The sequence below is a fragment of the Lipotes vexillifer genome, unplaced genomic scaffold, assembly GCF_000442215.2.
Source record: "Lipotes vexillifer unplaced genomic scaffold, Lipotes_vexillifer_v1.1 scaffold1359, whole genome shotgun sequence".
In the NCBI taxonomy this organism is placed as follows: domain Eukaryota; kingdom Metazoa; phylum Chordata; class Mammalia; order Artiodactyla; family Lipotidae; genus Lipotes; species Lipotes vexillifer.
In genome coordinates this window covers 327,101-351,159 of record NW_006771596.1, presented here as the reverse complement: position 1 = coordinate 351,159, position 24,059 = coordinate 327,101, and the positions used below count along the sequence as shown (strand labels likewise).

Below are 24,059 nucleotides of genomic sequence, written 5' to 3'. Positions count from 1 at the left end.
AGGCGGGGGGAGCGGGGGGGGGCGGGGGGAATGACAGTCTGGAAGAGAGGGGAGGGAAGAGAGGGAAAAGGAGCAAGTGGGGGATGGGAACAAAGGACAGGGGCATGGACTATACCATACGAGAGGAAAAAGAAAACACAGAACCCGGAATATGAAAGGAGTCACGATAGGAAACACAAGGCTATCTAGGGGTTCACAAAGCGTGATACATACCCAGTGGCAGTGACTCATGATGATGTTGGCTTCGAATAGCAGCTACTAGGCTGTGTCCTGGCCTGGCCAGTAAAGAGGCTCCTCTGTTTCTAGAGACTTCTGAGGCCTAATTGCAAAATAAAATTGTTAGCGTTAGAAATCTCACCCATTTCGGATGATCTTTGGAAACTAATTTTTCAAAACGAGGGGTAAAAAGGCCCTGACATCACCTAAATTAAAGAAGCAATGAAGTTATAATCCTCAAAGTGACGGAAAATTAGCAAGTTAAAAAAAAAAAAGACTCAGTAGAATGGTCATTAATACATTAATACACTGAATAGACTAAGAAATATTTCTCATCAGAAATATGTTAAAGAGATGTAAATAAATTCTACATGAATATTATTGGTAAGGTAGGTTTATGACTTCATCTCTAACAGGCAGCACTGAACTTCATAACTGAATGTGGAATGGGCTCGTTTTCTTAAATAGTGTTTATTACACTCAAATGGCATTTCTTTGTTTAGCGCCTATTCTTTCGTTCACTGTGCCGGCTACTCTTCACATAGTATCTCATATCCTCACAAAGTTCAGCAAGATAAGCATTATTCACTCCTGTTTACAAATGGGGAATCTGAGGATCAGAGAAAATTAAGTCTTTCCAAAACTTTCAACCGTAAGAGATAGAACCAGGATACTTACTGATGACTGACTGCAAAGAATTTTTTTTACTTCCCCATACTACTAGCCTGCATCCAATATCTTGGTTTGGGTTGGACATTTTGACATAACTTCATGGAATGTGGAATTTGCTTAGCTTAAAACTGATATTTGTGATGATTAACTTTAATTTAGCTTGATTTAAAATTTATATAAATTCCCTAGGCTCTAGAGCATGACAATGAGTTTCTACCATGATTCCATACATATTTTGCTCCTTAAAGGACCCTTGCAGGGTAAGCTATTTAAACCAAGGCACCACAATGGAGATTTTCCACATTGGAGTACATTCACCAGATATACTGGGTTTGGTGTAGATTATGACTCATTCTATGATATTTGGCAGAGTAGCCAAAATAGGCTTTAAAATATTTAAGAATTTTGAAGATGACATTGTAAGATACTCATAAAGGGCTCAAACATCCAGACAGAAAAAGGAAAGAAAATTCTGAGACCAGAATTCACTCACACAGAATTCACGAGAGGTGATGAGCTCCTATGCTCCAAACCCCAGAAAGGTCCAGGTCAGTCTCAAAGTGGTCACTTAAGCCTAGGCCACATGTGATATTGCAGATGACAAAGTAGGGCAGATTACTCAGGGTTTCCTAATTACAGAAATGGTAATTGCTGGTTTTCCTTTAGGTCCTACTTTCATGTCTCACACAGACAAGAATAATATCCTTCGTATGAGATGTGCTACCAGTTCGCTATCTGTATGTGGCAGCCTTTGAACTGCTCTTCTGGAATTAGTAGGGATACAGATCCATCCTTTCCCTCTCCAGATCCTTCTCTTTGCCCATGGCTCACTTGAGGGACAAGGGAATAGATTTTGTGCCACTCTGGGTGACTTCTCACTTTGATGCCATTAGCACCCAGCTCTGTTCAGTGGGTGTAGCCAGTCACCGAGATTTAGATGCCAGCGCTTCTGCAACAGCACTTTGATTGTATGGTTATAATGCAAAGTGATGAAAGAAAGGTTTGCTGATGGCTTACATGCAATAGTGAGTCTCATATTTCTTTTTTCTCCATGAATTAATAAATACATAAAGGCTTTCTGGGACTGAAATATCTCTTTTCCTTCAAGGGAATTGTGTCAGTCCGCCTTAATGTGCGTTTAAAATATTTTTTGATGCTGTAAAGACAGGAATCTCAAAAACCCCTCAGTTGAAGATTATCCAAGTGATGAATTACAGAGAGAAATTGGGGAAGCAGATAGATTTGAGAGCGGAACTCAAGAAGGCTTGGCTGTGCACTGAACCTGGGTGATGCCTGCAGTCACACCCCGGGCAAAAGTGGCTAATTGTCAGTAGTTGTCTGGAAATGAATAAGGCTTTGAAACAGGAAGAGGCTCACTTCTCTTCCTGGGGGGGTCATAGGGAATTCAGGTGTTGCAGATACGCCTTAGGGAAAACTGGTGCCTACTTCTGAGGTCACCTACTTACTGGCAAAACTAAGCCAGATTGAAAGACTTCAGAAACAGAGGAAGGTGAGCTACTTTGAAGGCTGAGGGATATGCCACGAGTGAGATGGAGGAAACAACACAGGGTTGAGGTGGGGTTTGTGGGGTCCCCGAGCCATGGAAACAACAGCCAAGAATACAGGAGGTGATTGTGAGGTGGTACTGGAATGGCTTACAGGGGAGAGAACCTGAGAACGGGAGGGCTGAATAGAAACTTCCTTCTCCAACCAGGGGCCAGGAATTTACAGGGACGGAGACAATTCACGTGGGGCTAAGGAAGGCTCTAATATTCTAAGATTGGGTAGAACTTGGTATGTACTAGGATCTTTGTGGCCCAGAAGTGGTACTAAATGCTCCATCTTGAGGGATGTCTGATATCAACTGAGTGACTGATTTGGATCTCACTGCGAACATGATGCTAACATTTGCTTTCCTAACTACTGAAAATACCTAGAAGAATGGAGTTTCTATTTAAAACCAAGATGATATGACTCACTGAATTCCCTAGAATTTGACACTTTTTGTCTTACTGAGGTTTTCAGGCAGGGCTGTGTGTGTGGGTGAGAGGGTGAGAGACAGAAGAGAGCCCCATGTGACTACTTTTAAGATTTCTTTCCCTTTTGATGTTGAGATAGCTTTAATCATAATTGCAAATGTGCAAACTTCAAACATTTAGCTCTCCAGACAACACAGAATAGATATGCTCAGAAAATAGTTTTCAGTGACTGGTAAACAAGCTTCTCTTCTGTGTTGCAACTTGGAAATGTAAATTGGTGGTTTTAAAAAAATCTGTGATTGCAAATTGTAGGTTTCAGACTGAATTTGGGTTAATAATCAGCTAATGCTCTCTTGAAAACACTGGAGACCTGATAATAAAAAATAGCAAGTTCAGGGGAAAAGCCCAAGTGATGAATTTACGTTCATCTCTAGATTCCTTTTGTACTCTAAAAATGGATCGTTAACAAAGTTTGGAAAGAAAAGAGAGATCTATGTTTGAGTTTTTCAACATATTTATAATAGTGAAAAGTGAGTGTAAACATAATGTCTTGACTCAATGGCTTGAGTCAAATTATGGCAGACCCATATGATAAAGTACAGCAGAATTTTAATGGCATAGAAACTATCTACAATGTACTATAATGGTAAAGGAAGATACAGAACCATAGACAGTATGATTCAATTTTTTACTTCTATGTTCACCAGGAATTGTCTCCAGATGGGGGACTGTACCTGCCTTTTAATTTCTTTTCCACCTGTGCTTGTATTTTCTACACTCATTATACACCGTTCATAATTCAAAAGTGTATTTTCACAGGGGTCTGAATTTTACAAACTTCCAAACAAACCTGTAATCAAGTACAGGTTACATGGAATCAAGAGGAAAACTACCGATTTTAAAACACAGTGCAGAAGTTACCCTCCCCAAAGGCCAGCTTCCTGCATGATGGCCTCTGTCATCAGAGCTGATGCAATGACTTTTGTCATAAGAGTAGCTCACTGCAAAGAATGACTCACGGTGACTTCCGTTTTGACAGTGAAAAGTCAATTTTCTTTCCTGCCAGACTCCTGCCCTTTCCTTGAGGCAATTACTGTTAAGCATTTTTATATGTACCCTCCCAGAAATTTTCTAACACGAATGACTTTCTAACCTGACCAAGATAAGGTGGTAAAAGAAATTCACAGTACGTGTTCTGTAATCCTTCCTTATTAATGTTAACTTATACTGCAAACTGCAGTCTGAACAAGACAAAATTTGACCTTCCGTGATTTCCTTACTGATAAGAGAGATGGGATCCAATATTTACGGCCCTATGTGCCCCTTCCATTTATCTATGTCCAATTCCATTTGGACACTATGGAAGAAACCAAGCCTGTTTTGTTGGTACTTAAATATATTGCACACAGGTGTGCCACTGTATTAAAATGCATGTTAGGGCTTCCCTGGTGGCACAGTGGTTGAGAGTCTGCCTGCCGATGCAGGGGACACGGGTTCGTGCCCCGGTCTGGGAAGATCCCACATGCCACAGAGCGGCTGGGCCCGTGAGCCATGGCCGCTGAGCCTGCGTGTCCGGAGCCTGTGCTCCGCAATGGGAGAGGCCACAGCAGTGAGAGGCCCGCGTACCGCAAAAAAAAAAAAAAAAAAAAAAAAAAAAAAAAAAAAAAAAATGCACGTTAAAGTGTCAAATAATGATCTTTTTATGCATAAAATCATATATTCCTGACAACTGCTTTCAGGAAACGGCCTGAACAATTTTCAGGTGAGGTAAAGGCTAATTCAAAAGATGTTGAGCAGTGTCTCTGTTAATAACCTATTGTTGGGGTTTTGAGGGGAATTTTTACCATTAAGGATCTTGAATATAGAAACTGATTTTTTTTTTTGGCCTCGCCACATGGCATGACCGGGGATGGAGCCCACGCCCCCTGCAGTGGAAGTGCGGAGTCCCAACCACTGGACCTCCAGGGAAGTCCCTAGACACTGATTTTAATTCCATCCTTAAAGGCAATGGATAAAAAAGATCAACCCCTGGGCAACACTCAAAAAATGGCTCCCAAAGGTGAACAGAAGAAAAAACTGGTTCCTAAAGCTGAGGTCTAAGAAACATCTACAGTGAATTCCCCATTGCCCATGAGAGGTGACACAGAAAAATCGCAGATTATGGAAGTAGTTCACTGATATTCCTGAGTCTCATATTTCCGTCTGCTTAGCTGTCATTTCTAATCGGCTCTCCTGCTGTTTCCATACTCATCATCAACTTACCTAAAGGCACACCTACCAGCCTCCCCACCTGGCTTTCCTGCTCATCTTACCTGTGAGCCGTTTTTGGGACTGTGAGTCAAGCCTCACAGACTCTAAGAACCGCAGAGCTGGAAGGGGCTTTAGTGGCCATCCAGTCCCCTTGTCTCCAAATGCAGACAGGGAAACTGAGGCCCCGGAAAGGGAAGGAAGGCGCAATGGCACATAGCACCTCTGCGGAGAAGCCACAGCTGGGACTCCCATCTTCTAAGCCAAGTCCCAGGTACCCCTCCTCCACAGCCCTCGACTTCCCTGAGGTTTTGCTGTCTCTTTGTCACCCCAGCTTAGGGCCTCCTCACCTTCTACCTGGTCTGGGGCAGTGGCCTCTCATGGCCTTTCTCTCTCAAATCTCTCTGTGCCACAATTCTGCCTCTTCTTGGCTGTCACTGTCTTCTTTAAAAATATGAGTTTACACTGGACTGGGAGTTGGGAAATCTGGACTTTGGTCCTGAACTCCCTGGGTGACTTCAGCTCTTGATATTTCAGTGTACTTGACTGTGAAATACGATGCTTAACTGGAGTGGAGTTACCAGCTGGGAGTGTTTGGAGATGCTCAGGGCTATTTTGTTTTTTGTTTTTGTTTTTGTTGTCATAGTAACTAGTGAGGCGGGGACATTCCTGAAATTTAATGGATGGGACCAGGAGAAAAGATCCTGCAGTGGCAAGGGATGCTTCCACGCATCCGAGAACTGTCATCCCAAATTGCCAACAGTCTTCTCCTTTGGAGAAGCAATGGGTGAACTGATCTCTAAAAGCCCATTTTTACATATAAATCATCACATTATTCTTCTCAAATTCATTCAGTGGACTCATAAAAAAGTCCCAGCTCTTCCATGTGGCATTCAAAGCTTTCCAAAATCCAAGACAAAAACCAAGTGGAAACTTACTATTCTGGTCACAGTGAACTATTTATTCCTCGTCTTTCTGCAGACCTTTCTCAGTCCCACCTTGGCACTGACGCTTGTGCTGTGCTCTCTGTGGGGCTGTCCTCCCTCTGTCTTTGTACTTAGCTAGGATTTACCGATTTTTCTAGGTCTAGGTCAAGTACCTTCTTTTAAAAGATACTTTTCCTTGGCCTCTTTTGAACTGTGGCATCTATCCTACCATCTCTCTTGGCACTCAATCGTATTCTAATTTCTCCTGTTACTTAACTCTGTGCGTGTTTTTGGCCTGGCTTCAGAAATAGAATACAAATTTCTCCAGGACAGGGATCGTATCTCATACATCTTTGCATTTCACAGTGCTCATAGCAGGCCACGCACTTAATCAATGTTTGTGGCACAGCAAACACAATTAACATTTCTGCCACACCCCTCTCTCTATTTTTATACCCAGGTCCTCCTGACTCCTCAGTCCCTAGGCTGTGCGTTTTCACAGTAAGAGGAACCAGGTATTTGTTTTCACAAAGGCTGGGTCTCTGTTTTCTCTGGTGTGCTGCCTCTGGGTCAGATATCCTTTGACTCCCAGCTTCTCTCTTGGTTGCTTTCTTGGTTTTCCCTTGTGTCAGTGAAAAGCTGCCAGCAGAGAGAGGTTGGGCAGAGGGATGAGAGGGGTTTAAAAACCTGATGGACAGTCAGTTGGAGATTGAATGAATTAGGAAGCAACCAGATGGCTGATACACACTGACACCCTTTTGTCATTATGTGTTAGACTTTCTTGGCTTGATGCAGATGGCACTTTGTTATTGATATTCAATGTGACTGTGTTTGGGCTAGTCAATCACATCAAATAAATGTTTTGGAACAGGTAATGCAAGTAATGCTCACGATCTTAACCTTGTTTTTTCAACAGGAAGGCTCTAATATTTACATTTTCAGGTTAATTCGTATATGTGTAACAGAGCTATATGTTTAGGGTTTTCACTGAGTGATTGACTTTTAAAAAAAAATGAACCATGGTGAATCTGTCTGCGGTACTGAGCTTCTTTTATCTTATGCAGTTACTCTATGTTAACACTGAAATTACCTTAATAATATTAAAGAGCTTGGACATTTAAAATACATTAATATGGCATATTTCAAGTTGATGCAGAATTTTGAATTTATCTGTTATCGTATCAAGACAATACATCTTGAAATTTCTGATGTGTTATAAAAGGGAGGGGGACTATACGTGTTGAGCTGAGAAGTGGAGGCCTGGCTTTCTGTAGCCTGTGAATGTGTCTGCTGCTGAGCGCCTGGTATTTGAAGGGTCCTGAAACCCACAACACCCTTGGGGAGGTATAATACTCCCTCTCCGCATGGTCACATACGTATTTTACGTATATGCAGAAAGAGTTAACACGCTTTCAGTAGCATCCTAAAACAACGGTATTTAAGATGACTCCATGAAAGAAAAGTTCAATTTATCACACTGGCCTTAAACCATGAGTACTCTTAGTTGGAAACAGTTATGTTTCCCAGTGTATACAGATGAGTCCCCCGAAAAACCAGTAAAGATTTTCTTTTTGTACACTAAGCTTTCATTAAAACAACAAGCTCTTCCCTTGAGACTCATGTTTGTTCTTTGGAGGCTGTCAGGTAGATGGTTATTTTCTGTTTCTCCAGAGACGTCCACTGTGGCTCTCCCTGGAATGACTCTCTGTGGGACCGTGTAGATATATTTCCTTGCTTCCTATACCACTTTCTTCATTTTTTAACCTCATGGTAATCTAACTCTACAAGCTGCTTCATGGGAAATGGTTTTCAGAGCCCACACCTCCTGAGATCCTAGTGGTTTGTATGAAAAGAAGGTGTAGCTACTCGGGAAATGTCAGTGAGGACATAAAGGGATTTGCTCATATTAATATCAAGAGCTGATTAGTGATAGAAGAGAGCTATGTTTTGAGTTTTGGTTTGAGGAAGGAGAACAGGAAAGGGTATGGGATATAGAAACAGGAATTCAGAAAGGCAAGGAACCTGATGTTTAAGAAAGGGGGCAGCCTTTTAGGTTGTTACATAATATTGAGCAGCGTTCCCTGTGCTATAGGAAAAGAATTTGAAAAAGAATAGATACATGTATACGTATAACTGAATCACTTTGCTGTACACCTGAAACTAACACAACATTGTTAATCAACTATACTCCATATAAAATAAAAAGTTGAAAAAAAGAAAAAAAGAAAGGGGGCAGCCTTTCATGGCCCAGCAGAAGGTAATCATGTTGAGTGAAAGAAAATATAAATCAGGAAAGAGCAGATGGTAGGGTGGGAACAGAGTATTCATGTGGCCCAGTTGATTCCCCCAATTTTCAGTCCACGAATGCACTACTGAAGTCTTTTCCAGGATCCAGGGAGAGGTAGAAGTTTAAATGCAGTCATATGCTGCCTAGCACGTCCACGGTCTTTTAAGAATTTACATGTGACAAGTGGGCCTGAGGAAGCACCTCTCCAGCCACAAGTGTAGGGATGCATTTTCAGTCTCCTTTAAACTAGATCGATTTTTCAGTAGCGTGATTGTGTAGGACAAAAGGGGAGGCAGAAGGAAGGCAGTCTGAAGATGGGTCTAGGGCACAAAGTGGGTGCCCCGAGTCATCATCCACTCTGCTAAAGAGCATACGGATATGGCTCAGCTCCTGGAGGAACAGACAACCCTAGATCCTGGCTCCACCAGCAGAGGCAGAGTCTATGGTCCTGTGAACGGTGGGGCAGGGGGAGAGGGGTTTACCTCTCCAGCGCTGTAACTTCGGAGTCTCTGGAGGTGCTGTCGATGTGTCAGATGGTTGGGAAGACGCCCATTCTGAAGAGGGATTCGGGGGTCAATGAAAGTGGTAGCTCGACTGTTGTGGTCCACGAAGAAAGACTGTGGACAGACCAGGAAAGAGCACACGCGTGAGAACCAGCCAGATGAAGCCAGTGATACCCGGGAGCACTCTAGGGCTCATCATGTTTACGCGTGTCCCTCCTTTTCATCTACTCAAAACTAGATGGAAGATGTGCCTCTGCTTCTGCTTGCTCAGAAGTTCAAAGAAGCAACGCCAGTCGCTGATAATCACTTTACACGGTGGAGTCACGGAATGGTGAGCATAACACCTTACCTATCATGGAAAATAGAAATAGAGCCTTTCATGGATAAAAGTCATTCTAGTAATGAATCATTGGTAGAGCATTTTGTTTCTTTTTTAAATAAATGCTCTTCTTTTTGATTATAGGATTAGCATAGTCTCACGGAGAAAAAAACCTGAAAAGGATAAAAACGTGGGAAGAAGGTAGCTAAAACCATCCCCAATATTACAATCTAAAGGTAATCACCGAAATATTTTGGTGACTGTTTTCCATTTTTTTCTCTTCCTATGCAAATATACAAATATATACATACCTTCCCACATCAGCACCTACAATTTTGTTGTAAGATTTTTTCACCTATTATTTTATGAGCCTTTTCCTATGTTATTAAGTATTCTTTTAACACAGAATTTTATTGATTATATGCTGTTCAGTTTGATGAATGCATAATAATTAATTTCAGTACCCTCTATCATTGGACACTTGACTTTTTACTGTTTTATAATAATGCTTCAGTAAACACTCTTGTGTATAAATCTTGGTGGCATGTCTGATTAGTGTATAAGTTCCAATATATGACAAAAGTTATTCTTTAAAACTAAAATTAGTTACCTTTCACAAAAGAGAAAATTAATACTTTTTTTTTTTTTTTCTTTTACAAAACCTTCTGTACTAGAAAATAATCTTTCAGGGCTTCCCCGGTGGCGCAGTGGTTGCGAGTCCGCCTGCCGACGCAGGGGACACGGGTTCGTGCCCCCATCCAGGAGGATCCCGCATGCCGCGGAGCGGCTGGGCCTGTGAGCTATGGCCTCTGAGCCTGCGCGTCCGGAGCCTGTGCTCCACAATGGAAGAGGCCACAACAGTGAGAGGCCCGGGTACCGCAAAAAAAAAAAAAAAAAAAAAAAAAAAAAAAAAGAAAATAATCTTTCGAATACTCTCTTCTGAGCAAAGTGTAATATTTGGTAACGATATCTTTGCCTTAAATGACCTCAACCAGTGCTTGTTTTAGATATGTTCAGGTGTCACCTGACACAAGTAGGCCAAGAAATATTATACAGATTTAGAAATTATTCTTGGGGAATATGAGCTTATGATTTAAAGTATTGTAAACAAGACTCATTGTAAATGAATCTTTTAAAAAGCTCTATAAAATGTCATACAGGAAGTGGGTTTCATTAGGGAGATCAAAAATACTCACAGATACTAATCATGTGAATTAGTATCTCTGCCTGGTAATAAAATTTCCCAGAACAGCTTCCCACATAGAGCCAAAAAAGAGCTGTATGCCCAACAGCATAGAGGGGACTGAAATGATGTCCCCTGAAACACTCTGTTAGATGCTCAAAAAATGATGCCAGTGATATAAAAAAATACAAGAATCTGAATAAGAATGAAATGTGAGTGGGAAAAAACCCAACATTTATCAACATGTTTACATGAGATTTTAAACACTCAAGCATAAGCGAAATTAGTGTATAGTAAAAGGAGACATTATTCAACTATATGTCAAAGTTTATAAATTAAATGGGTTCCTTATATATATGATGTGGTAATTTTTTAGCATAAATTCCTAAAAGTTGAGTTAATTACTGGGTTAAAAGTTAGGATAACATTTATGTTTATTGATGCATATTAACAAACTACCTTCACAAGAGCCGTACATATTTGTCATCTTACCAAAAGTCCATGAACGCTTTTCACGGACTTTGCCAGTGCTGAGTATTGGAAAGAACTCTTAGAAATGTTGAATGGTAAATAATGATAAATTATAAGGGAAGCCAAACATTTTCTCCTAAGTTTATTGGTCAATTTCTTCATTGGAGTGTTGTCTACTTTGCCTCTTCCCCTTTTTGTTGTTAGGATGTTAAGATTTTCTTTAATTTAAACGTGCTTACGCATGTGCCTTCATACTGCTTTTGATTTTCATTGGCTTTGTTTTCTAGTACACAGAATTTTTTAGGTTCTTATGTATACAAATCTCTCAATTATTTCTCTCTAGCTAGAGGTCAGTTAAATGCTTAATTATATTTTTCTAGCTTTATTTTTGGTGGGTTAATTGTTTCTGGAAACTTATTTTGGTATGATGTGAAGTTGTAATTGGATTTCTTTCTCCAAGGGCTTATTTTTCTAAATCACCCATTCTCTATTGTTTCATTAAATATAAATTCTTATAAATATCATGGTGTGTTTCAGGAATATTTTATCTGTTCCAATGGTCTGTGGGAGTTTCACTGTTCCAGTTATTAATGTCTGTAGGGCAAGTTTCCTCTCATTATTTATCTTTTCCAAAATTTTCTTAGGTATTCTTGCCTGTTTATTTCACTTTTCCAGATGAACTGATATTAATTTTATTAATTTCCAAAACAGCTTTAACTGGCAAATAATGATAATTTTGTCTCCTTTTTTACAAGGGCTCTTTTATCTTTTACCTCCTTTTTTTGTAATACATGCGAGAACTTCCAAAACAATGTTAAATAAGATACAGCTGCTGCAATCTTCTTGTTCTGTATTTTGATAGGAAAACTTACTAGGGTCCAATTGTAAAACAGGACGTGGTTCATTATGTTAAGGGAGTCTTTATTTTGTCATGAAAACACATTTACTTTCCTACTTTCCTAAGACTATGTTTTATTTTAAAAACATAAATGTGTATTTCATTTTTATCAAGTACTTTTCTAGTATTTCTTAAAATGATCAACTGAAATTCCTCCTATAAACTATTGGTTAAAATACTAGAGATAATAGATTTACTGGCAGTAAATGACCCTTATATCTTTGGGAGAAAACCTGTTTAACTGTGGTGGGTCATTCTTTTAATATACTGTCAAATTCAACTTCATTTTAATTTTTAAAATTTTTGTTTCAAAAGCATTTATTTATTTTTATTTTTTGTTATGCTAATTATAGTCTTCACCAAATAGAGTATAAACTTGTATCTGCTAGGACAGTGTTTTACTTATCTCTAAACCGCTCATGCTGTGGCACTGTATTAGGTATAATACATAACTCAGCAATTTGTGAGCACAATTCATGAATGCATGACATGAGAACTTTGATTTCAACAACTTCATCTTTAAATATGAGCTTTTTGGAACTCAAGTGAATTTTGTGTATCGTTTTTTAAAAAATTCAGATTTCCCTAGTTTTACTTGTACTCATCTGTGTACGTTTAGTTTTACACAATTTAATCATGTTCATGTATCCACCACCACAGTCAAGATACTGAACAGTTCAATCACCATAAGGACCCTTCATGGGGCCCTTTCCAATTAAACTTAACTCCCCTCCTTATTCCTCTACCCCATTCCATCCTTGACCCCTAGCCAATAACTGTTCTCCTTTTCTGAATTTTTGTCACCTCAAGAATGCTATAAAAATGGAATCATACAGTATGTAACCTTTTGAGATTGACTTTTTTCACTCAATATAATTTCTGTGAGATTCATCCAAGTTGTTACATGTATCAGCAGTTCATTCTTTTTTTTTCATTGCTGATCACTTTTCTATGGTATGGATGTACTAAATTTGTGGCAACAGTTTTTGCTTCCCGCCTAGTTTCATAAGCAAAGTTATAATGGCTTCATAAAATAAACTATGCAGTTTCCATTTTTTCCCATGTTCTGGAGTAGAGCATGAAGATATCTGGGAGTGGGAAATGCATTCACTGATACGTTTTTCCAAATTATTCTATAAGTCTATTCAATTTTTTATATTTACCATGTCAAATGTATATGTATATATATATAATATGTAAATTATTCATTTCTTCTAGATTTTCTGTGATATCAAACATTTATTTAACTATTTGTTAAATAAAGAAATTATTTTCTTTTTTCCTTTTAAAAATTTCCCGGCACCTGCTACATCTCATTTTGTTGATTTTATTTACTATTTATCTCTCTTCTACAACAACTCTTACATTTACTTCTTACATTGTTTTCTAATTCATACACTTCTGCCTTTTATTTTTTTCAAATAAACATTAAAATACATTTCTGTTTTAATTACTGCTGCTTTTTTATCTTCTCTAAATCACTGATTTGGAAGCTTATATTTTATATTTATTTTTCTTCTTTGATAACAAAAACCAGGGCTGCTAATCCTTTGAGTACATGCTTTCTTATCTCATGCTTTATTAAGTACTACTCTCTTGTATTTTCAATAATTTCTTAAATATTTCTAAGTCTTAATTTTATTTAAATCCCAATAGTCACATAGAACATTGTTTTGAATTTCCAACTGGCCCAGTTTTTGTTTCTGATGGTTGTTTTTAAATTCGTGATTTAAAATTTGGCTTTATTGCTTGTGGCCATGGAATGCAACTTGAGTATTTTCTGCTTTTCTGTTTTCTTTGTGTTATAGAATGTTATCACTTAGAAAAATGGTCCATAGGATCTTGAAAAGATGTAGTAAGCTCTTTTTTTTATTGTATTTACTCCTTGGTATTTTATTCTTTTTGGTATGATTTTAAATGGGATTATTTTCTTCTTTCTCTGATAGTTCACTATTAGTGTACAGAAAAGCAACATATTTCTATATATTAATCTTGTATTCTGCAAATTTACTGAACTCTATTAGTTCTAATAGTTTTTTGGTAGACTTTAGGGTTTTCTATATATACTATTATGCCATCTGTAAATAGTGACTGTTTTATTTTTTTTCCTTCCAATTTTTGATATTTTTTATTTCTTTTTCTTGTCTAATTGCTGTGGCTAGAACTTACAACACTATGTTAAATACAGGTGGCAAGAGTGGGCATCCTTGTGTTGTTCCTGGTTTTAGAGGAAAAGCTTTCAGTTTTTTACCATTGAGTATGATGTTGGCTGTGGGTGACAGTATGATGTGGATGTTCGTCATAAATGGCCTTTATTATGTTGGGATATGTTCCCTCTATACCAACTCTGTTGAGAGTTCTTTATCATAAATGGACGCTGAATTTTGTCAAATGCATTTTCTGCATCTATTGAGATCATCATGTGATTTTTATCCTTCCTTTTGTTAATGTAGTGTATCCCATTGATTTGTGGATGTTCAACCATCCTTGCATTCCTTGCAATCCCACTTGATCAAGGTATATGATTCTTTTAAGGTATTACTGAATTTGATTTGTTAGTATTTTGTTGAGCAGTTTTCATCTACATTCATCAGAGATATTGGCCTGTAATTTTCTTTTTTCATAGTGTCTTTGTCTGGTTTTGGTATCAGGGTAACAGTGGCCTCCGAGAATGATTTTGTGAGTGTTCCTGCCTCTTCAATTTTTTGGAATAAAATGCCTAGGAATAAACTTAACCAAGGAAGTGAAAGACCTATACTCTGAAAACTATAAAACACTGATGAAGGAAACTGAAGATGATACAAAGGAATGGAAAGATATCCTGTGTTCACAGATTGGAAGAATTGTTAAGATGTCCATCCTACTCAAAGCAATCTACAGATTTACTGCAACCTCTTTCAAAATACCTATGACATTTTCCACAGAACTAGAATAAATAATCCTAAAATTTATATGGAACCACAAAAGACCCAAAATTGCAAAAGCAATCTTGAGGAAAAAAGAACAAACCTTTCATGCTCCCTGACTTCAGACAATACTACAAAGCTACAGTAATCAAAACAGCATGGTACTGGCATGAAAACAGACACATAGATCAATGGAACAGAATAGAGAGTGCAGAAATAAGCCCATGCACTTATGATCAATTAATCTAAGACAAGGGAGGCAAGAATATACAATGGAGGAAAAACAGTCTCTTCAATAAGAGGTGCTGGGAAAACTGGACAACTACATGTAAAAAAATGAAATTAGAACATTCACTAAACCATATACAGAAATCAACTCAAAATGGATTAAAGACCTAAATGTAAGACCTAAAACCAAAAAACTCCTAGAAGAGAACATAGGCAGAACACTCTTTGACGTAAATTGGAGAAATATTTTTTGGTCTGTCTCCCAAGGCAAAAGGAAGAAAAGCAAAAATAAACAAACGGGGCCTAATTAAACTTAAAAGCTTTTGCACAGCAAAGGGAACCATTGACAAAAAGACAACCTACTGAATGGGAGAAAATACATGCAAATAATACGACTGCTAAAGGTTAATAACCAAAATACATAAACAGTTCATACAACTCAATATTAAAAAAAAAAAAGAACCTGACTAAAAAATGGGCAGTAGGGGCCTCCCTGGTGGCGCAGTGGTTGAGAGTCTGCCTGCCGATGCAGGGGACACGGGCTCATGCCCCGGTCTGGGAAGATCCCACGTGCCGCGGAGCGGCTGGGCCCGTGAGCCATGGCCGCTGGGCCTGCGCATCCGGAGCCTGTACTCCACAACGGGAGAGGCCACAGCAGGGAGAGGCCCACATACCGCAAAAAGAGAAAAATGGGCAGAAGACCTGAGTAGACATTTTTCCAAAGAAGATATACAGTTGGTCAACAGGCACATGAGAAGATGCTCAACATTGCTAATCACCAGAAATATGAAAATCAAAACCAAAACGAGATATGTCACCTCACCCTGTCAGAAGGGCTATTTTCAAAAAGTCTACAAACAACAAATGATGGTGAGGATGTGGAGAAAAGAAAACCCTAGGACATTCTTTTTTTTTTTTTTAACATCTTTATTGGAGTATAATTGCTTTACAATGGTGTGTCAGTTTCTGCTTCATAACAAAGTGAATCAGTTATACATATACATATGTTCCCATATCTCTTCCCTCTTGCATCTCCCTCCCTCCCACCCTCCCTACCCCACCCCTCTAGGTGGTCACAAAGCACCGAGCTGATCTCCCTGTGCTATGCGGCTGCTTCCCACTAGCTATCTATTTTACGTTTGGTAGTTTATATATGTCCATGCCACTCTCTCACTTTGTCACAGCTTACCCTTCCCCCTCCCCATATCTTCAAGTCCATTCTCTAGTAGGTCTGTGCCTTTATTTCTGCCTTACCCCTAGGTTCTTCATGACTTTTTCTTTTTTTCCTTCGATTCCATATATATGCGTTAGCATACGGTATTTGTTTTTCTCCTTCTGACTGACTTCACTCTGTATGACAGACTCTAGGTCCATCCACCTCACTGCAAATAACTCAATTTCGTTTCTTTTTATGGCTGAGAAATATTCCATTGTATATATGTGCCACATCTTCTTTATCCATTCATCTGTTGATGGACACTTAGGTTGCTTCCATGTCCTGGCTATTGTAAACAGAGCTGCAATGAACATTGTGGTACATGACTCTTTTGGAATTATGGTTTTCTCAGGGTATATGCCCAGTAGTGGGATTGCTGGGTCATATGGTAGTTCTATTTGTAGTTTTTTAAAGGAACCTCCATACTGTTCTCCATAGTGGCTGTACCAATTCACATTCCCACCAGCAGTGCAAGAGTGTTCCCTTTTCTCCACACCCTCTCCAGCACTTATTGTTTCTAGATTTTTTGATGATGGCCATTCTGACCGATGTGAGATGACATCTCATTGTAGTTTTGATTTGCATTTCTCTAATGATTAATGATGTTGAGCATTCTTTCATGTGTTTGTTGGCAGTCTGTATATCTTCTTTGGAGAAATGTCTATTTAGGTCTTCTGCCCATTTTTGGATTGGGTTGTTTGTTTTTTTGTTATTGAGCTGCATGAGCTGCCTGTAAATTTTAGAGATTAATCCTTTGTCAGTTGATTCATTTGCAAATATTTTCTCCCATTCTGAGGGCTGTCTTTTGGTCTTGTTTATGGTTTCCTTTGCTGTGCAAAAGCTTTTAAGTTTCATTAGGTCCCATTTGTTTATTTTTGTTTTTATTTCCATGTCTCTAGGAGGTGGGTCAAAAAGGATCTTGCTGTGATTTATGTCATAGAGTGTTCTGCCTATGTTTTCCTATAAGAGTTTGATAGTTTCTGGCCTTACATTTAGGTCTTTCATCCATTTTGAGTTTATTTTTGTGTATGGTGTTAGGGAGTGTTCTAATCTCATGGTTTTACATGTACCTGCCCAGTTTTCCCAGCACAGAGAATCCCAAAGATGCCACCAGAAAAATACTAGAGCTAATCAGTGAATTTGGTAAAGTAGCAGGATACAAAATTATTGCACAGAAATCTCTGGCATTCCTATACACTAATGATGAAAAATCTGAAAGTGAAATTAAGAAAACACTCCCATTTACCATTGCAACAAAAAGAATAAAATATCTAGGAATAAACCTACCTAAGGAGGCAAAAGACCTGTATGCAGAAAATTATAAGACACTGATAAAAGAAATTAAAGATGACAGAAATAGATGGAGCGATATACCATGTTCTTAGATTGGAAGAATCAACATTGTGAAAATGCCTCTACTACCCAAAGCAATCTACAGATTCAATGCAATCCCTATCAAACTACTACTGGCATTTTTCACAGAACTAGAACAAAATTTTTCACAATTTGTATGGAAACACAAAAGACCCCGCATAGCCAAAGCAATCTTGAGACCGAAAAATGGAGTTGGAGGAATCAGGCTCCCTGACTTCAGACTATACTACAAAGCTACAGTAATCAAGACAGTATGGTACTGGCACAAAACCAGAAATATAGATCAATGGAACAGGATAGAAAGCTCAGAGATAACCCCACACACATATGGTCACCTTATCTTTGATAAAGGAGGCAAGAATATACAGTGGAGAAAAGCCAGCCTTTTCCATAAGTGGTCCTAGTACATTCTTGATGGGCATGTAAATTGGTGCAGCCACTGTGAAAACAGAATGGAGGTTCCTCAAAAAATTAAAAATAGAACTATCATATGAGCCACCAATTGCACTTCTGGATATATATCTAAAGAAAATGAAAACATTAATTCAAAAGATACATGCACCCCAGTGTTCATAGAAGCATTATTTACAATAGCCAAGATATTGAAGCAATCTAAGTGTCCATCAACAGATGAATGGATAAAGTCGATGAAATACTAATGAAATACTAATCAGCCACAAAAAAGAATGAAATTCTGACATTTGCAACAACATGGATGGACATATAGGGTATTATGCTTAGTGAAGTAAGTCAGACGGAGAAAGACAAATACTGTATGTTATCACTTATATGCGGAATCTAAAAAATAAAACTAATTAATGAATATAACAAAGGAGAAACAGACTCTCAGATATAGAAAACGAACTAGTGGTTGCCAGTGGGGAGAAGGAATGGGGGGAGGGGCAAGGTAGGGTAGGGAATTAAGAGATACAATGTACTATGTATAAAATGACTAATCAACAAGGATATATTGTACAACAAAGGGCAACAGAGCCATTATTTTATAATAACTGTAGGTGGAGTACAAGCTATAAAAATGTTGAATCACTATGTTGTACAACTGAAACTAATATTATATTGCAAGTCAATTATACTTCAATTAAAAAATAAAAGATTATTATTAAAAATTGTGGTAAAATTTGTCATTTTAATTATTTTTAAGTGTACAATTTAGTGGCATTAAGTACATTCTCTTTATAGTGCAGCCATCACCACTATTCATCTTCTAAATTTTTTCACTTTTCAAAACTGAAACTATGGCTCCATTAAAAAATAACTCCTCATTCCCTCCTCCCCTCACTTCCTGGTAACCTCTATTCTACTTTCTGTTTCTATGAATACTATTTTAGATATCTCATATGGGATATAATATTTGTCCTTTTGTGTCTGACTTATTTAACTTAGCATAATGTTTTCGAGGTTAATTCATGTTGTAGCATGTCACATTTTCATTCCTTTTTAAGGATGAAAAATGTTCCACTGTACGCATATAACACATTTTGTTTACCCGTTCATGTAAGCTCTATTTTTCCACCTGTATTGAGATACACTTGACAGATAAAAATTGTACGTGATTAAGGTCATAGGTTTTTGAAAGAGACTGCATTAAATTTAAATAACAGAAAAGAAAAATAAATTTTTCTTTATATAATATGTATGCCGTTCTTTTGTTCACAAGGTGTATATGATTATTGTATCTTTATTTTAATTGCACCATTGATTAGTATAAAATTTTTCTCTGACTGCATTTTAATGATCTGAATTTCAACTCTCCTTTGTATGATATTAATACACCATCACTGATTTTTCTGTTATTTTTTTCACACTATATTAAATATTTATTCTTTTACTATTAAACTTTCTGAATCATTTCTTAGGTATGTTTCTTTTTAAGCTGGGTTTGTTTGCTATCAAATCTGATAGTATCTCCTTTTGGTAAGGAGATACTATTTCTTACTAGGAATACTAAGTTAATCCTATTTCCACCTGCTGCCACGACTGTTATGCCTGGCTTTACTGTTGTTATTTTATTTTATTAATTTAATTTTCTTTCCTTCCTTGTGGATTTTTTTGTGCGTTTTGTTATATCAACTGTATTTTGTTTGATTTTATGTTTTGTAGGAATTCAAAAAAACTCTTGCTTTAAATGGTACAATGGTTGCTTTTTAAGTTTGTCAAATAACTATATTTAGCCATTGTTTTTCAAATTATCCGCTTTGACCCCCCCTTACACCCAACTAGGAACTTAGCACAACTTTCCTTGCCCTGTTCACTAACCCACTTCCTGTTTCCTTATTTTTTAATTCTGGTCTGTGGATATTGGTCCAGATTGTTCTTATACACGTATTCCATTTTTATTATACATATTTTCCCATATTTTATTGAGCCTTTCCCAATATATTTTAAAGCATTAAAATCTTAAAGCAATTATTTACACTTATATTTGTGGATTTGATTGATTTTAAATACCCACCACCATAGTTTTTAATGCTATGATTTTCCCATTATTGATTTCCTCTGCTTTATTTGTGAGTCATCTGGAGAATGGTTTTTGGTGTTTTCTTAGGGCAGGCAAAAGAGTAGGGTGAGCTCTGAAATCTTGTACATGAGGTTTTTTCCCTACTGTCTTCACACTTCAATGATAACAATTTTTCTGGAAATAGGATTATTGGGCTACTACCTTTCTCATCAATAACCTGTAGTCATTGCTCTCTGGGTTTCTACAGTTTAGTTTTATGGATGGTAAGTTTGAAGCTTGTCTTATTTTAACTCTTTTGTAAATAACGTTCACATTATCATGGCTGTATATTGATAAGATTTTTTAAATCTCTAAAGACATTCCAGAGTATGTGTAGATACAGCATTTATTTTAATTAATTTTACTATAACTCAGTGAGTCCAATTAACCTGCCCACCTGAACAGTTTGTTGTAGATCAAAGTTGTATTTTCAATATTTAACAATTTAATATATTTAATATTTACTTATTGCTACTGTATTCTGATTTCTTCTTGAAGAACATCTATAAGTCATTCATCCAACAGAGATTTACTGAGGGCCAACTATGTGCCAGGCACTATTCTAGGCCCTTAGAGGTTTCATCAACGAGTAACACAAAGATCCCTGCTCTCAAGGAGCTTAAAATTCTGCCAGGAAAACAGACAAAACAGTAAATCAAGTAAATATGTAACTTATATAGCAGAGCACACGGGTAAGGGATCTTGAGGGATCTTGTAATATTAAATTGGTCAATATTAAACTGGTTCTTGCTGAGAAGATGAGATATATATTTTTTCTTTTTTTTGGTTTTTACATTTTTTTTTTCACTTTATGCTTCACTGTTTGCAATCTGGTGCCTTCCCTGTGCTTTGGGGGCTGTTTCCATGTTCATATTCTATATTAATGATTTGATTTTACATAGTGTCAGTTCTGCTCTGTTTTATCCCTATGCTATTACATTTTGCTGTTCCTTGCAATCTTAAAACATTTATTTAGCCCACATCCTTTTCTTTTCTTGTTTTTAATTGTAGTAAGAGCACCTAACATAAGTTCCAGTTTCTTACAAAGTTTTTTTAAAAATTTACTTATTTAGTTATTTTTGGCTGCGTTGGGTCTTCACTGCTGCATGCAAGCTTTCTTCAGCTGTGGCGAGCGGGGGCTACTCTTCGTTGCGGTGTGCAGGCTTCTCACTGTGGTGGCTTCTCTTGTTGTGGTGCACAGGCTCTAGGTGTGTGGGTTTCAGTAGTTGTAGCACGCAGGCCCAGAAGTTGTGGCCCATGGGCTCTAGAGCTCAGTCTCAGTAGTTGTGGCGCACGGGCTTAGTTGCTCCGTGGCACGTGGGATCTTCCCGGACCAGGGCTCGAACCCGTGTCCCCTGCGTTGGCAGGTGGATTCTTAACCACTGTGCCACTAGGGAAGTCCCTGCAACAAATTTTAAAGTGTATAGTACAGTACTGTTAATTATAGGTACCATATTGTAGAGCTGATCTCTAGGGCTTATTCATCTTGTGTAACAAAAACTCTCTACCCATTGAACAGAGACTCCCCACTTCCTCCTGCTCCCAACCCTTGGCAACCACCATTCTACTCTGTTTCTATGAGCTTGAGCAGATCTCTCGTATAAATGGAATAGTGCAGTTTTTGTCCTCCTGTGAATACCTAATTTCATTTAACATAATGTCTTCCACGTTCATCCATGTTGGAACATGTGTCAGAATCCCCTTCTTTTTTAAGGCTACATAATACCCCATTGTATGTATACACCACATTTTCTTTATCCATTCATCCATCAACAGACATTTAGGTTGTTTCCATATCTTGGCTATTTGATTAATGCTGCATAGGAGCATGGATATCTCTTTGAGATTCTGATTTCCATTCTTTTGGATCAATAGCCAGAGTGGGATCGCTAGATCCCATGCTGGTTCTGTTTTCTCATGTCTGCTTCCTCTCAGGTTGTTTTCTGTGTGTGGCTTCTTTTTGCTCAACAGAAGTCATACCGTCTCGTGCCATTCTGGGTATGATAAGCAGATTATCTTTAAAATATTCATTTCTATTTTCTGAAGAAAATTATATGCTTTTTCTCAAGATAAAGATTCTGCTTCCTTCATGTAGTAGTAGGTCTTCAGAGGTCCCTTCTTATTTTGTTATGTGTTCAGTCCTTAGGAGAGGCTGCCTCCATTCCATGCCTGCCACAGGCGGGGTCTCACCTGTCTCACCACCCGAAGCCCCACCACCTCTTGGATAACCATCCTCCTTAGCACAGCCCTGGAGCCAACTTGAGGCTCACATGCAATCTCCACCGATGCTGGGCGGAGGCTGTGTCCACCTTCCTCAGATTTCCAAGACAACAGATGAGTCAGAGGCCATTTTGTCCTCCTTGTGGGGATGACAGTGCATTCAAAGACACCAAACAGCTCAGCCCCAGGCCTCCTCTTCCTACACAGTACACACTAAAAGTGAAGGCTGTTGACTCTGAACATGTCAATAAAGAAAGCAGCAGACTGGCCGAGCGAGGAACAAGAAGATGGTCCAGTGTTCTGGAACCTGCTCTGTTTCTTTTGCACAGAAAGCTATCACCACACCATGAAAATGACCATGTGTCACTGTCATTCTCCCAGTGGAGGCAACACCCAGTACACAAGAAAAGTCCTGGGGAACGAAATCTGGCTGTGGTGGCTTTTTGCATACACGAGGCACCCCTCGCCCAGTTCATCCCCAACTACAGAGCTGGTCATAGAGAGTCATTGTACTGACAGACTTGCATTAATTAGTGGACACAATCTTTCCCCCCATACTCCAGAGAGCCCAGGTTCTTAGGCACGATAAAATGTTTGTGGGGGGATTTCTGGCTCCTAGGGCATGGTGATGTCCCATCAGCCCACTTTGGGGAACCATGGCTTTGCATGTTCACCATCACAGAGGAAAGGAGCTGTGTGATGCAGTTTCCCACTGAGACATGTGTCTGCTGGCAACACTTCTGATTCCTTTGCCACTAAAAGAGGGAGGGATTCTCTCTACCAAAGTTCGTAAAAGATTACACAGGGACAATTCCTTGGTAAACTGTTTGGCCTTGTCTTATAAGTACACTGAGATGACTGATGGTGATTAAGGAAAAGCATCCCCGCTTTAGCAGACTCAGCTAGGCTTCTAGAGCATCCCTGGGAAAGCCCAGTTTTGGTTAAGGTCACATGAAAGCAAAATGCAAGCCAGTAACATTGCACGGGCCCAATTCACCCGGTCCCTGTTTGCCAGGCTGTTTCAATAAATGAAGGCTTATTAGGGAAATCACAATGAGTAATCTAATAACGTCACTCCCAGTTAGCTAATAATTTCATTACCTGAGAGTGAGCTGTCTAAGGAGGCAAAACAATAGAAAGGTCACGGAACAGAATCTGGTTTCAGGTTCCAAACCGAAAACCAGTTCCAGATCTCAACTGGGTGTGACACTGTCCCCCCACCGCCAACACCCCACCCCTTCCCCACCCAGAGTACACATAGCAATGTCACAACTTGGTGGAGGTGCTACTGGCACCAGCGGGCAGAGCCAGGGATGCTTGAAAACATCCCGCACATCACAAGACAGAAACCCAGGTTGTGGGTACTTACCCTTCCTTCCTTCCTGGTGGCCAATGGCACATCTGAGGCACAGCCTTCCCTGTCCTCCCCATGCTCCCTCCTCACCGCCTGCTCACCGGTGTTCTCCTTTTGCTGTAAGGCCCCCCACTGCAGTCACGCTCACCTTTCCCTGCTGGTCTGTTTTGATCTCCCAGCCCCGGGGCAATTCCAGCCGAGTGTCCGCAAACATGTTGATGAAATTCACCAAGTCCCGGTTGTGCTGGTAGCGTTCAAAGTTGCGCGCGTCCCGCCGGACCTTGAGGATCATGTGCTTCAAGCAGGTGCTACTGGTGAAGACTCGGTAGGCACTCTGAGAGGGGGTCGGGGCCGACGGGGAAGGCAGTGGGGATTAGGAGAAACACAGACCAAGCGTACTTTGAGCCCCCCTTAATGGGATGGGATGTGATTGCTACACAGGGATTTACCGTGAGCCTTGGGCGTTGGGGGTGGGGTGCGGAGCTCGGAAGCAGAGCTCTTGCTGCAGAAGTAAACGCCTGCCCACACCCCCCCCCCCCCCC

The 24,059-nt window shown here is 39.1% G+C and overlaps 1 protein-coding gene across 1 annotated transcript in view; it reads right to left on the bottom strand.

The window, feature by feature from the left end:
- The window catches only part of HECW1 (HECT, C2 and WW domain containing E3 ubiquitin protein ligase 1), a 263,731-nt gene that overhangs the window by 73,422 nt on the left and 166,250 nt on the right, over positions 1 to 24,059 (bottom strand). Inside the window, exons 13-15 of the mRNA XM_007446985.1 lie at positions 23,666 to 23,851; positions 8,810 to 8,944; positions 214 to 319 (exon numbers count right to left, since the gene is read on the bottom strand). Of these exons, the coding sequence (XP_007447047.1) occupies positions 214 to 319; positions 8,810 to 8,944; positions 23,666 to 23,851 (427 nt within the window). The remainder of the gene's footprint in view (positions 1 to 213; positions 320 to 8,809; positions 8,945 to 23,665; positions 23,852 to 24,059) is intronic.